This window comes from Formica exsecta, unplaced genomic scaffold (assembly GCF_003651465.1).
Source record: "Formica exsecta isolate Colony F162 unplaced genomic scaffold, ASM365146v1 scaffold465, whole genome shotgun sequence".
In the NCBI taxonomy this organism is placed as follows: Eukaryota; Metazoa; Arthropoda; class Insecta; order Hymenoptera; family Formicidae; genus Formica; species Formica exsecta.
Window position 1 is genome coordinate 1,167,991 of NW_021851887.1, and position 15,245 is coordinate 1,183,235.

The 15,245-nt window shown below is 38.6% G+C and overlaps 1 protein-coding gene across 5 annotated transcripts in view; it reads right to left on the reverse strand.

Moving 5' to 3' along the window:
- The window catches only part of LOC115241073 (hemicentin-1), a 268,711-nt gene that overhangs the window by 11,520 nt on the left and 241,946 nt on the right, over nucleotides 1–15,245 (reverse strand). For all 5 annotated transcript variants that reach the window (XM_029816623.1, XM_029816624.1, XM_029816622.1 and 2 more), the window contains exon 6: nucleotides 3,813–4,023. In XM_029816623.1, coding sequence (XP_029672483.1) covers nucleotides 3,813–4,023 — 211 coding nt within the window. The remainder of the gene's footprint in view (nucleotides 1–3,812; nucleotides 4,024–15,245) is intronic.

A 15,245-nucleotide genomic window follows, 5' to 3' on the forward strand; every position in this document is an offset into this window, starting at 1 on the left:
GAGTTGCTTTTATTAATTACTATACCATTCATAAACTTGCGCTCGTAAGAAAATTTAATCAGCATCCGAGAGGCGTGTTCATATAAAAATTGGACAATCTACTCGCTACGTTTATGGCACTTTTACTGTCCGAACAACTATTACACCGTTGCCGTAGAAATCCTGACGACAAAGTGGGCCATTCGTACACGCTATAATTGGCGCAAAAGCGCCAAATAAGAGTTTACGAGCAATTCTCACGGTTAGTCGACAGAAGATAAAGGTCGCAATATATGCGCATTAGATGCAAACATCCGTTTACGATCTGATTACAATCGGTTCGGGGAGGCCGGCCGGATTTTTGCGGGGCTTCTCATCGTCGAGTTCGAAAGCTCGCTCGAACGCATCGTCTTCTCACGACACAGGATGATGCGTTCCCCAACCTTTAATTAGATTGCCATCTAAGTATCGCCGCGCTAAGCCAATTTACCCCGGGCGTTGCGCGACGCTTAGATAATTTATCGCGACACCAAGACTTCATCCCCTCCGCATCCCTCGCTCTTCGTCGCCCACGCGAAGCTCGCGGAATTTGCCGGATAAAGCGGCTGTCTCAAGTTCTGCAATATTCATTAAGGATTTTGCGGCGTTTCCCTTGTACTAGCAGGTCAGAATAACGGAGAACGGATGAAACAGCGCGTTAACCAGCCCAGAAATAACTAACCGGTAGTTACGACGATCTATCATTAAACCCGCGCGCCGTCAAGCAACGCGATAATTTCGCGGGGAATATTTAGAAACATAATTGTACCACCCGTACTGAGAGACTGTAACCGAAATAGTTCATACTTCAGAGAAGCTACGTCGCTATATGAATTCGTCATTAATAGCTAAATGCATTCGTGGAAATACACCCTCGCTCTTCCCGCGATGACAGGGTCAAAAATCTCGGTCAAAAGACAATGTCATCAACGTGTGCTGCAGCTCACAGAGATATTTCATCTCATTACCTCGTACGCGTAATAATTAATTCTCTATCTTGCGAGCGAGAGCAAAGCAGATATGTGTTGATATTACACGCGCTTCTCGCTACGACGAGGCACGCATGTTAAACGGGCACGCGTAATTTTCAACATGAATTTTGCGTCAAACGCGAAGAGAATTCTGTATTCCGTATGAGAACTAAAAAATCCACTCAAGCGAGGAAAATAAAATTTTACCTTTATTAATCTATATTAATCTCTGCACTCTCTTTTATCCTCTTCAAGTTTATTTTATCGGAACGTAACTTTCAATTCGTTTAACTTTAAATGATCCTGTAATTAGATTTCTGTAATTGTACGGCAAAAAAAAAAAGAGAATCGTTTCGCGATATCTCGTGCAAACTGCTCGCTGAATATACGGCATTAATATCAGCGCTAGCAGACTTGACGTCCGCACGACATCGCGGCGCCTTCGGTGACGATCGCATTTGTCCCGGGCCGGATATTACGTCACCGATCGTCATTAATAATATCGCGGGCTGCCTTGACCCGGCCTATCGATATATCACCGTACCCGATCGCGCGCGTGCGCGCATACACACACACGCACACCCACTATGATATAATCCCATCGTAAATTTACCGCTGGGAAAAAGCAGCGGCGAGCGCGAGAAAGAGAGAGAGGGAGAGTGCGCGGATACTTCTTTCTGTCTACCAAATATCAAAATTCATGGTGCGGACCCGCCAGATTTGCAACATTCATCGGCGATACGTGTCTCTTCCGAAATGCGAGCGCATGCACACTTTTACCATAATTTACGGCGCGAGGCGTTGCCCCATATGTTCCCGGGGCTGTGAATTACGTACCGCGTCGTACGCGTCAGTGTGTGAGTGATACGCAAACGTATATGTATATAGACAACCGCGCGTCTACGTAAACGCGAATACACACGCGGAATTCTGCGTCGGTTCGGGTGTGCGGTGCTTGATAATGGAGTCCATATCTTCAAAATTTAACCTGAAAGCTTAGTACATTCGCGAAACACAGAAGGGACGCTCGTATAACAGTTTATCACGCATGCGGATGGACTCTTGTTGCTCCGAGCACGCTGGCGCTTTGTGTACATATATATGTGCTATTGACCGGTCAAGAGGATAGCCGTAGGTACCGATTTTATGGCATGGATTTCTCGTTTGATCGTCCGCGAAAATCAACCTATCTTGCCGTATAAAGGAGAAGAATCTACATTCAATGCTTCAACCTCTCAATCATCGATTTAAATGTATTATATGTGTGGCGATTGTTCCTGTTTTTAACTTATGATTTTACTATTACTAAATTACTCTTTTTACAACCGCGTCGGAAACAAATAATGCCCTTTGTTTAATTTTATTAATTAAATTCTATGATATTACTTGAATGTATATTTCGCGAATAGAAAGCGTTATGATATCCACTGCCTATCCGACGTAATTAGAACGTAATATCTCATGTTTAATCGCAGCTGTTACCGCGAGAGATCCACTTGCTTCTTCGCAAATGGCGACATGCATGTATCAAAGGTCCGGGAAAACGCGCTTAACTCGACGAGGCAAGAGAGAAGTGCGCCTCTCTCTTTCTCTCTCTCTCTCTCTCTCTCTCTCTCTCTCCATATGTCCGTATAATAAATCTTCTGGTCGACCGAGTTTCTCGTAATCCAATTAAGATTTTCGCGACTCTGTTCTCATCCTTTCACATCAATTACGGTAAACCTGGCGGACGCCGAAAATTGCGAGCGATTTGCCGGTAAAGTCGTCGCGCGCAGGTTTTTCCACGACAATGTGGAGCCGACGAGGACCGCTTTTTGCTGGAAGAGTCTTGGGCTTCTTCGTCAGTCATGGCCCTTGTTAGAAAGGGGTTAAATCGCGCTATATATATACATCGGAGAGGGTTATCGGCGGCGACGAGTGATCGATCGTCGAAGGACCGGGGAGGTTCGTCGTTCACACGCATGTGTGTACGTACATATACATATAGATGCGATACGACGCCACGTATATTCTCTACGCAATCTACGTGCGCAAAATGTGGAAATAACAGAAACGATCGTATCAAAAAAGGGAAGTGTGTCTTGAAGCGGAATCGGATGTTGCCGTAAATGGATGTATTTCTTGTTTAGTCGAGGATATTAGACAATTTTGAAAGATGTTGTTTTGTCGTTCTCTGTGTGTACACAATGTGATTATTATTGTAATCTTTATCATTAACTTTAATGACTATGAATGTATTATCAGACTGCTCTCCACGCGTGCATCTCTTAAAATTAAAAAATTGTCAGAATCAATTTTTTTTTAAATATTTTTATCTTTTCATTCTATACACATTTATTTATGTATGACGTCAAGTAACTGACATATTATAGAAAAAAACATTGGATATATAGCGAGGAAAAGAAATGACACTTTGATACTGATATAATTTAGGAGATGCTAAATTTATGTAATTTAGAAGTTTATATGAAAAATCACGTATTTTCTTTTAATGAAATAGCTTTTTTGAGAATTTCTAAGCTTTGTCTTTATTGATATTGACATATCTAATCTTTCTTCGTAATATCAACGATTTCAATATTAAATATCTTGATAATCGAAAATCTATTCGAATATCTAAAGATGAGTCATCATAGTTTATTAAATATCTGTGAATGTGTATTCTGATTAAAACAAATATTTTAGATTCAATCTTCTCTGAGTACCTTACTGGTATTTGTTCGGAGAAGATAGTTAAGAGACCCCGAGGATAACCTAGTCGGGGTTTGTATTGATTAAGGGAGCGCTTGTGTGCTCTGTACAAAACACATTGCTTATACTTGCCTTCGGTGACGAAGACGAAGATCGATGCCGGCTTGGTGTTGGAGGCGCTGCACGTGTAATTGCCCGTGTCGGATTCCACCGCCTGGCGAATCGTCAACCGGCTCTGAGTTGGTCCTGGATCGGTTTGTACGGTCACGCTGCCGCGCGTGGTATCGTAGTTTATCATCCGGTTATTGTGATACCAGAACACGTATTGCGGCGGCGTCGGGCTCTGGAGCAGATAGAAGAAGAATGGCGCCGGTTGACAAGCATGAGATTTAACGCGCGGATTTTTCCGAGCACAAAGGGCAGAATCGCGGGGCCCGCGGACCGTGACATTCGTTATGAGGATTTCTTTCGGCGGGATAATGCGCCTTTGTGCTGGGAGCCATGAACGCCGACGGGGTTTCTCTTTGCGCGATCTTGATAATGTTCTCGTTCGCTTATTTTTCAACAAATATTCCAAAAGACTTTAGAGTCGTTTTCATATAAAATCAATGTTCAATTATAAGGTTTATATTTGATATTAATTTTATAAAATGTAATTAATATTCATAAATTATTTTATAATACTTTATTCCACACGTTTTATTCGTATTAATTAAAAATACAATGCGAAAATACAAAAGGGAAGAGAACAAATATGTAAAATCCTTTTGCAAAACCCTTACGGCATTCTATAATTACATCACAATGAATGTACAATCATTAACAATCATTCAGATATAAATAAGCGAACCATTAAATCTTTCGATGAATTTTGGCGAGAGAAATTCAAAAAGAAAACAAAACTTAGTATACTTTAATTAATATCAGATGATGCAGGAACAGTCCATGTTAATATCATATTAAAAAGCGCTCCTAATCAAATTTTTATGGAGAAAAACAAATCTACTGTACTTTGTACGCTCCCTCTTACAATGTCTTTGGTATATTTTCAAGTGATTAAATATTAATTTGTGAGAGATTAATATTTGCTTTTGCGAGGAGAAAAGGTTGGCGAAACGTGCTAGAGAAATTGGTTGCAAAACCGTGAATTTACATAATACGTAGGGTTAAATGAGCGCACGCAATTTAGCTGTACATTACGAGCGATGGAGGTCCATCAACTGTTTGTTATAACCCCGGATACATCGTTTACAACCGTTTCCTGTTGTGCCGCAGAATACAGGAAGGATAAATGCGTGAAACGGTGCGTTGTTAAGGCAGAATACTCGCAAAGCTTTACCGTTGTCAAGAAATTTGCAATATGCTGAGCTATGGAATAAGAGGGTAGCCCCAAAGAGAGTACCCGCTTTAACATAACTTATTTGTTAGACATTTGCCAACATCGTTGTTTTTTCCCAAAATGTTATTTTAAAAATATTTCGCGTACAATTATTTTAACAGTCTATCAAAATGTGCTGTTAAAAAATAAATAAAATTATATATATTTTTCATTATGATTCTAAAAAAATAACGATATGTAAACATAATTATAAACATCATAAATACATCACGTCAATAAAACAAGAGTCTCGCTTTTACGTTAATTTTGGAAAACAATCGTGAAATGTACAGATGTTTTTGCGACATTTAATTGGCAATATTTAATTATATTTGGACGCATATTAAACATAAGATTTTTGGTTTTTTTTACGAATTAATGTATGCGGTACGTCAAATTTAGCGTGTGCGTCTTATAGTGCATAAATTTCCGTGCAATGTAGCCGCAGGATCAGATATGCGGGATGCTGCTCGTCATCCGTTTATTATAACGCCGGATACGCGTATATTGTGGCGACGGCGTCAAGCCGCAAAGCGGACGAAGAATAGATGCGCGAAACCGTATGCAGCGAAGTGCGGGATACCCGAGGATTTTCAGCTTCATGGGTTTCGCATCGGTAAAGCGAGGTCGGAAAGGTCACGCATTCCTCTATGCTAAATGCTTGTTCTTTTGTTCCGTTTAATATTCCCTAAGCCGTCAGTAAATGGTCACCGTCGCGCGATGCACTGGCGCGCGTCTATAAAGATAAGTATCCATCAGAAAAACCATCGTCACATTTCTTTATTATCGCTGTATCATCAGTAGAAGCAAAATATAATTCGGAAAAAAGTCTCCCTTAGTTAGAATAAAATATAATTTACAGCAATATAAATTATACATATTTGAAAAAGTTTTGTTGTGTGCGTTTGTCAATTTTTGAAAATAATTTATGGAATTATAGATTTCTACTTCTTTTTTTATTTTAAGTGTACTATATTACCTATCAAAGATTTTTTTTTCCTTCTTGCAAGAGATATTTCAACGAATTATTGTGTAATTAACTCAGTAATGTTGAATGTTGCGAGCTTTTTGAAACATTATCGTCGATTTTACGCCGCTAGAGACGAATAAATCCCTCCCGAGGCGTTGTATGCAATTCACTTTGTGCTTTTAGGGATTCATATAAATTACTTCATTGTTCTCGCGAGACGACAAAGTGGAGTTTCAACGAGGTAATGCGAATTACACGGCAGAAGAAAGCGAATTGTATCAAACAAGTAATACAAACTATTAACTTATCCTGTTAGTAGTATGCATAAAGCGCGCATGCATAATGTAAGAAGGACGATAGTTCTGTTATATGAATGAGAATTTCGATGTCCATAAAACCATCCCAAACACTTGACCGTAAGCAAATCCGCTTTTGCATAAATTTGCATTACATCGCAATAGCATAACAAGTATGATTTGTAAACAGTAAAAAGACTGAAATTTATCAATACTATATTGACTAGAAAGAAATATGTGTATATATATATATATATATATATGTAAATAATTGCACGTGGTATGAAATAAATAATATAAATGTGTCTATAGCAAAATCAACACATACACACACACACACACACACATACACATATATCATAATCCAATTTTGTCAAATTTATATGATATTGTGTACACACACACGAATGCCGAATAGACTTATACGTGTCATATTGCGAGCATAATAATCGTATATATAATGCTATGGCAATTGGCGAAAAATAACTCGGCAAATAATGTCGTTCGTCAATATTTCTTAGTAATGATAATATTCGTATTCAATATTTTTACTCCCGACTGTTGCCAACCGCAGGTTATATCATAATGTTTTAAAAATGATTTGCTGTTTTTATACAGTTGGCGTTTTATATTTTATTAGACTAATGACGTTGCGAGAATTATGTAGCTCATTAAGCTTGGAAAGCTCGAACGCGAAGACACGACGCAAAGTAGAAACGGACGAATTACGGCAGACATAATCTTGACAAAATTTGCGACTATTGAGTCGCACTCACATCAAGCATTCTTCGCGACGATGTTTTAAAAGGACTTCATCCTTCTTCTCGTGAGTGGTCGCTTGGTTTTTATATCGTCCAATAAAGCGGATTGACGATGTTGCAGGAATTACGTCATTCAGGAACAGGCTACAGGCTGAGGAAAGAGACTTAAAGGCACATAGTGCCGAGCATCAGGTACAAAGTGGAAACGGACGAATTACGGCAGGCAAGTAGAACGAAATGTGACAAGCGCATCCAGCTCTTTCCATCTTCTCTTGAGACGACGAAGTTTAGGTTCTTCTGTCGTTTTGCGTCAACGTCTGCAGACGCAAAATGCGTAGGTAACGAACAAGCTCTACGATGCTCGTTGGACTGACGCGATGCAAATCCGAGCAGTAGCGTCTACTTTCATCGTCTCAATTTAATTTTGCAGCTAATTGCAGCGAATTTGCAACCGGATTCGATTTCTGCATGCCTGTTGCGACGCTCGGATCGTAAAAGGAGTTTTTATGCCCTTCTATCATTCGCAATAAATCATTTAAATTTCACATCTACGATTAAAAGAGGTTGATATTCCATTCCGCTTTGCTGAAAAAAAACTCACTGTCATCGTTTTGCATTTCAGTAAAAAATTTTGCACCGCCCATCTGTTTCTCGAAGGAGATTAATTGTCGCTTTGAAAGTGGCGTCTTAAAGAGACATACCATCGCAATTGATAAACTTCAGTTCCGGTGCTGTTTTTATATCGGAAACGAATAAATAAACGTCTTTTATATATATATACACAAACACACACACACACACACACACACACACGCACAATCTATGACCTGTCTCGAGAGAATCCTCACGGAAAGAAATATCTTAGACGTGTTTCGGATCTTGTGACATTTATGGAAAAAAGTAACGGGTATGCGTGTCACAAGTCGTGAATCGTTATAATGTACAAATAAATAAATGCTTTTTATTTAAAACTGTTGTTTTTTAAAAAATTTCAGAACGCGATATATGCGATTAATATTTTTGAAGAGAGTTATTTTTTTTTCATCAAAGCGGGTTAATGTAATATGACATATGATGGAGAATTAAGATAGAAATCTCTGATGGTATATATATCACAACATATGACATTTTCCGTAAAATACTTGATCTTTCTTTTGATACCGAAAATACGAAAAAACAGATATGCAATCAATAGATGCAGACGATAATTGTGATAGTGAAACAAAATCTAACAGACCGCAATACATTGTTCAATAATATAATTCATATATAATCATCATTTTTTATAAATGTATAATATCTATCGTGATGTGTGTGATATATATTTTATGATATCTATTCAATAAATATTTATGCTTTTGAAATTTTTTATAACGATTCTTAAATTACTAGAAAGTGCTTCAGTGTTTTATTTACGTCATTCCTGTTCTTTGATTGATTTTATAGCATTTACAAAACGTGGCGAATTGACTTTGATGCGAATACAATTTCTAGATAAATCGGCGAAGTGTAAAAAAAAACGTTAGTATATATATATATATCTTTATGAAATAAATACACTGTGCGGTAATTTCGAATATCCAATTATATTTAAAGATTCTAAGGCATTCAGGAAACTCGAGAGGCTGATACAGAATTTTAATCAAAGAAACATTTCAAGCAATGAGATCAAATTAACTCGATCTAACAGCACTCGAAACTTCCTTTTATGCGAATCAAATGTTAAAATACTATTAACCGGACTGATAAATGAAAATTTAATATATAATATTTTAGGAATATATATTTCTTTTTTCGCTTCTTTTCTTTTTTTGTTGTCGAAACAAAGCGGTTTTTATATATCGCCAGTAACGAACGTCTCATTCACGGTTAAGGGCCGCTTAAAGTATATAGAGCTCCGAATTTCCAAGTACACGGATTCTAAACAGTCCATGTGAGTCAGTGCGGAGTTAATTGCTAGGCTGCATGATGCTCATGTCGACGATGCAATTGACACTAGCATGTCACGTTGTTACGAGCGGACAGCATGAACTCTGTTTTCGAGATAAATAGAGTAACACGACGCGCACAAAGCTTTATTAATGAAATATCTCTGTCCGCCCTCTATCTTTTACATCGCTCAATCAACCCTCTATTTTTCGCGCGCATTCGACACTTGAATCTTAAAGTTTTTCACATAATCATATAATTTTCACGATTTTTAACAATTCTCTTGTCCCTCGCTTGATTTGCTTACTCGCTTCCAAACACTTCAACATAATGCATATCTTTTCAATTTCTATAAGGAAAGAACTATATTGTAATAAAATATATTTATATCAATGTATAAGAATTATATTGTATAAATATATTTATATCAATGTCTATTGAATTAAAAAAGTGTTATAAAAAAATAATGCGAGATCTTTTGTCGCTTTATCTTCGTCATAGTCTATTGATTTTTGCGTCCGCTTGTGCAGGAAACAAAAACCGTGTCATTAGCAGGTGCTCTTCAGCGCTGACAGTGTTATTATTTATGACTCGCTACGGCGAAATAACGCGTTCATTCCGAGATAATTCGCGCCTAGCGTCATTTAGGTGTCAAGTGTATTCGCTCGTGGTACAATTGTCATTACTGCGCCTCGTCACCGAGTCCGACCGTCTCGACCGTTTGCAAGGGAAACACTGTGATATAACACAGCATTTGGCATTCATTAAGAAGATAATGCGCGGCGGCGCTTTGAGCGCACGGAGAAATGCAAATATCGTAATATCCAGCACGACATCTTGATGTAGCCGGTGGCCGCGAAAATAATACAATTTGTCACGCATTATTCGCTCCTCCACTCAACCAAATATCCCTTGGGAGAAATAGCAATAAATGTCATTTATTACGCGTCATCGTTTACGCGCTTTTTACTAATATTATCGACAAGATTGACGTAAAATCGATGCTATCATATTTCCAGTATGAATATATTGTTTTCATTGTAAATAGCAGTTTTACTGTAAAAATATTTTATTAGAATATTATGCATCATATTAATTCTTCCATATGTTATAAGTTTAATAAAATTTATTTTATAATACTTAAGCGATTTCTTCCAAAAATGGCGCGCAAGAGTAAACATTTTTGAAATTGTATTACAGCTTTCAAATAATGCCAAAATGACAACAATGTTCTAATCCAGGTGAGCATGGTTTTCGCAAATTTTACCGCAACATTTCCCGCATCGCGTTATCTGACGACTTTCTGAGTACGAACGTAAACGCAACGGCCGTTTCACCGGCACACGCTGCTTCTCGTTTCTGTAAATCTCTCTTGAGAAAGTGAAAAGAGATGTTTGCCCGGAGAATGCGACGCGCGGTCGGTCTCTCGATGCGATCGTAAAACTCGTCAACGGACGCTGATCCCTCGGCTAAAGATAAACCGAGTTACTTACGGAGTGCGCATGTAGACATCCCTTTTGCAATACTCCCGCATCCGCTATGTACATCTCGATCGTATACACATAGGGCGAGTCATGGCCGGGCTTATATACGTCACTACGAACGGTCCCTGTGTGCTCCATCGCGCATGCACATCGATGTAAGTTTGGCAAGCTGTGCGCAGTGTGGTTGTTTTGTAAGCTCGAGGGGCTTCTGGATTGAATCCGTGTACGGAGGAGGACGAGAGAGCGGCTTTTAACTCCTGGCATCTCACGCGAAGAACGACCTCGAGCGACGCGCAGAATTAATATATGGTTCAGCTGTCTCCGATATCTCCTCGAGCAAGGTCGATAACTTGCGACGTCTCTTCGTCGTCCGCAAGTTTTTAAGACTGATACGATTGTACGCGCAGAGATATGCGAGGAAATTGAGAGAACTTTCCTTCCGATACAGTTGTCAGATATTCGCGATTGATGCTCGGATCGATACATTTTCCTCGAAATACGACAATCATCGCGTCTTTATTTTTGTACGGAGATAATAGTGAAGTTAATTATTATTCGATGAGATTTCATTTTATATTTTTCTTAATTCATAATAAATTTTTACATATTTACATTAAATTTGCATACTATCTCGATCGTATGCTAATTTCAGGGAGTTATTTTTATGATAACCTAACTGAGAATAATTCAATATTAACGATGGCAAACATTCGCGTTTGCATCTGCCGCCATTATTCTCGCGAACAAAAAGGAACAGTTGACATTTCAAGTGCTGCATTCGCCTATTCGCAGACGCAACGCAATTTCGAAATACACGCGCTTCTGACAGGTCATAATTTATGCGTTCCTTACGCAGTATGTATTAAAAACTAAATATTTTCTCTTCATGTGATATTTGAATACGCTGAATATACTGATATTTACATAAGCTGGATAAAAAACAAATTCAAAAGAATTTTATTAATTTTATCGTCGATTCATCTATAGATTCAAAATCGCAAATAGAAAAAAAAAATTTATATGTGAATAAAGCACAAATTGTTTTCATTTTAACAGAGAAAATTTACTCTTTTCAATATAATTTTAATATAATTTCCAATTATTAAAATACATATATCATATTAAATGCTAACTCCTATTTTCAAATTCAAATGAAATATTACCATAAAATAACGTGTTAAAGATTTTTTTTGTCTTTTTATATCAATCTTTCTTCTCTTCCTTCTTGCATACGGAAATTACACCGCATGAAAAAGAAATAGATAGATAGATAGATAGATAGATAGATAGATAGATAGATAGATAGATAGATAGATAGGTAGGTAGATAGGTAGATAGAGAAGAGGCAATTCGCACGTTAAAAATTAAATATAACAACATGTACAAAAGCTAAAAATAGAAATAGAGAGAGCGAGAATCTGCTGCTATTCTATCTTTCATCACGAAATGCAGCGAAATACCAAGTGTGGCCGAAATGAAGCTGAGAGAGCGCAGCAGCGGAATGGAGTAATTGTCCATACCACCTCTGTATAGCTGCTCATAGCCCGACGTGCTGGAGGATTTTTTCTTCCTTTCCTCCTACTCTCGAAACACCGAAACACACAATTTCGTAATTCCGGCAGTAGCTATGCAGCAGTTGAAGGGTAAACCGACGCGCAATTGCGACGTAATGTCCTCGCTAATTCGCTAATTACACCACCGCGAGGTGTTTTCGCCTCTTTGGTTTCGCGAGACGAAGCGAAAGCGCCATGGCGTTACAGCGGCGGTAGTCTGCTAATTTACCGTTACAAATGGGCTGCCAGCGGAATTATTCCGCGGTTATTTACGATTTACCGTGCCATTGTGGACGGTATTCGGAGAGAGACGGCGCGAAGTTAAGCCCCGTCGCGCTATCGCCTTTGGTGACGCAGTGCGATAATAAAAAGCGCAGCTTCTCTCTCCTCCGAGTGCGATCGATACGACTGCGGGGGATCGCGTTTGTCTAAACCACCGGGGAATTACCGCGTTACCTTCAAAGGGATCCGGATTCTTTCGCTTTATTTAACCCTTCGCGCAAAGATAGGCTGCTCCAAGCCTTTCTCGCGCTTCGAACTCAAGAGAATCGGTTGCCCCGACTTTTGCTCGCAAGGCTATGCTTCCGCGTTCTCACGATAAGAACGTTAACAGACTTTGCATCGTTTCGAAATTCAAAAATTTTAAAGCGTTCTACGATAAACGGCTTAACTAATACGCATCGATATAATCCGAGGCGAGATCAACACACTTTTCCGATAAAATCATGCTCTTATGAGTATCTTAAATGCCATTTTATTTTTCTTTAGATAAAGATTGGATGAGGTGACTTTTTATTTTTACTTTGGGACGATATGTATGCACGAGCGATCGTAGACGCTGTAGTTGAGCTGCTTTTTCAAAGCGACAGGCACGCGACGCTATTTGAAAACTCCGGGAAGCCGCATCTGCACACTTTATTAAACGCTCCTTTGTGACAACAGCGGAAAACTAGGGCGGCGCACTGCTAACACACACGGCTCGAGAACGATCGTAGATATTTTCTATTTCCGCTTTATTGTGAGGTGTCTTGTGCGTGAGATTTTTTTTCTAGTCGAAAACTCACTGCGGAATTAATTTCACTATCCTTCCTATAGTCTCTTCGCTTTTTTATATGAGAATGGCTTATTTTTTTACAAAGCTCTTTTTGAAATTAAATATATACGATCTACCAATAAAGATATAAATAAGTACAAGATCAAAATAAGGACATATGTTGCTTTCAAATTTTAATTCCAGATATATATGAAAAAAATATAGTAAAAGAAGGCGCTGAGAATAAATTATTATACCTTTTTAGAAGTTATTGTAGCATGTAAGACTCAATCATATAAACTGTTGAGTCTGTCCGCGGGCTATGGTATAGATGAGATTTGAAACGTTATTATTCTTTAATATATAAAAAGCGGAGTGCCTTTGTAAATTTCTATGGCAGGATAAAAACACGTATTTACGTAACGAAGAAATTCAGCGGAATAGTTTCGTATAACAGCGTATTCCAAGTCATTTCTCCGTTATACTACGAGCGACACCACGTTATTTTTTTCATATTCATTTAATCTACTTGATATTCACATGATAATAATGCATTTTCGATTAAACGATCTTCATTTTTGTAATATAACGTATAATTTGTATTAACACGAGAATTTCAATTTTTCATGTAACAAGCAAATTTCAAATTTCTTATGTTTGAAAAGCTTTCTTTAATCCTGTATAGAAATTTACTCACGATCATAGATCTTATTTAAGTTAAATTTCACATATCGTGTGTTTGCGATTTTAGAGAGATGAAATTATCTCATGGACGTGTAGAGGTGCTCCAAAAAAATGAATGTATGTTGTTTGTTTAATTACTGAATACACGAGGACAAATTAATGCACAGGATATATATTAATGTCACTGACAATGAACGGTAAACCGATATAATGTTAGATTAATATTTTATAGTCGCAATTAACGTGCAGCACTTTTTAATCGAAAAATTGATAATTAATAATCGCTTTCAAATTTGACGTTGGAGAAATCAATTTTTCGCTATCGAAAGCTCGAATCTAAATGCTTCCAGCTTTTTGATATTTGTCTGCTATGAAGCATTCATGGACATTTCGTTGTAACTATTCAATTTCGAGTTATTCTCGGTTTTGGCATGACCTATCGCCAGCAACTTCACATTTGATATTAAACGTTCTCTTCTTCCAAGGGGCGAGCTTGTTATTTTAGGAAATTACACAGTGTTACGACCGCGCGAGACATTTCTCCTTTCAACCTTCTGATAACCAACGAGCGGATGTTGATTTTTCAAAGTAAAGCTAATAATGCGTTAGAGTTTTCGTACCGGGAGTAGAATCTGGTAGGGAGTTGTTAAGGAAAATGTCGAGTGTCCCTTCCTATTTCACGCAATAAATATGAGGGAGGAAAAAAAAAAAAAAGAAAAAATAAATAAATATTTCCTGTGTGTGTAAATAATCTTTAAATATCTTTCGCGATAGAGCAATGCTTTTCTGAACAACAATTCGCGCGGATTCTTCCCTGCCGATGAGTTTTTGAGACACGAACGAATCCGCTTGTCGCTCAACGAAATCCGACGTAATTGATAGGAGATTGCAGGTGCAGATGTCTCTGAGGAAAAAGCTGATGCCTGCCTGGCTGCTACGGCATGAACGGTGCAATCGGTATGAACAGAGGCAATCTTTCGGATGATTGGCGTTTATTAGCTGTCCCGCGGACATGCGAACGTCGGACACGCTCGAAACAAGGGACGCCAATGCGCCCGTCGTGCAACGTTGCAACTTGATGCAGCAGCAGACAAGGGGATGGGTGTGACGGCACTGGTATACCCCGGCGGCGGTTGTTAAGCGGCTTGAAAAACGGCCTGGTTTTCCGTCTCACCCCGTACCTCCACATATATGTCCCGGTGTCTCTCTCTTCCTCCCCTGTTTCCGCTGTTTTGCTGCATCCCTCTTGCATCCAACGTCCGCGAACAATTCGTGAGATGGAAAAAGCGCTAGTTAGGGAAGCGGGCGAAATCGGTCGTGCACCGGTCGACATGCTATGTCGGGGCGGGATCCATTTCTACGGTAGCTTGTCGAATATCGCGGAACAAAACTATGTCTCGCGATAGAATAGCTACATATATATACATACGTAGATATATCTCGAGCAATATTATATAAGAAATCATCGTCTAGTTTT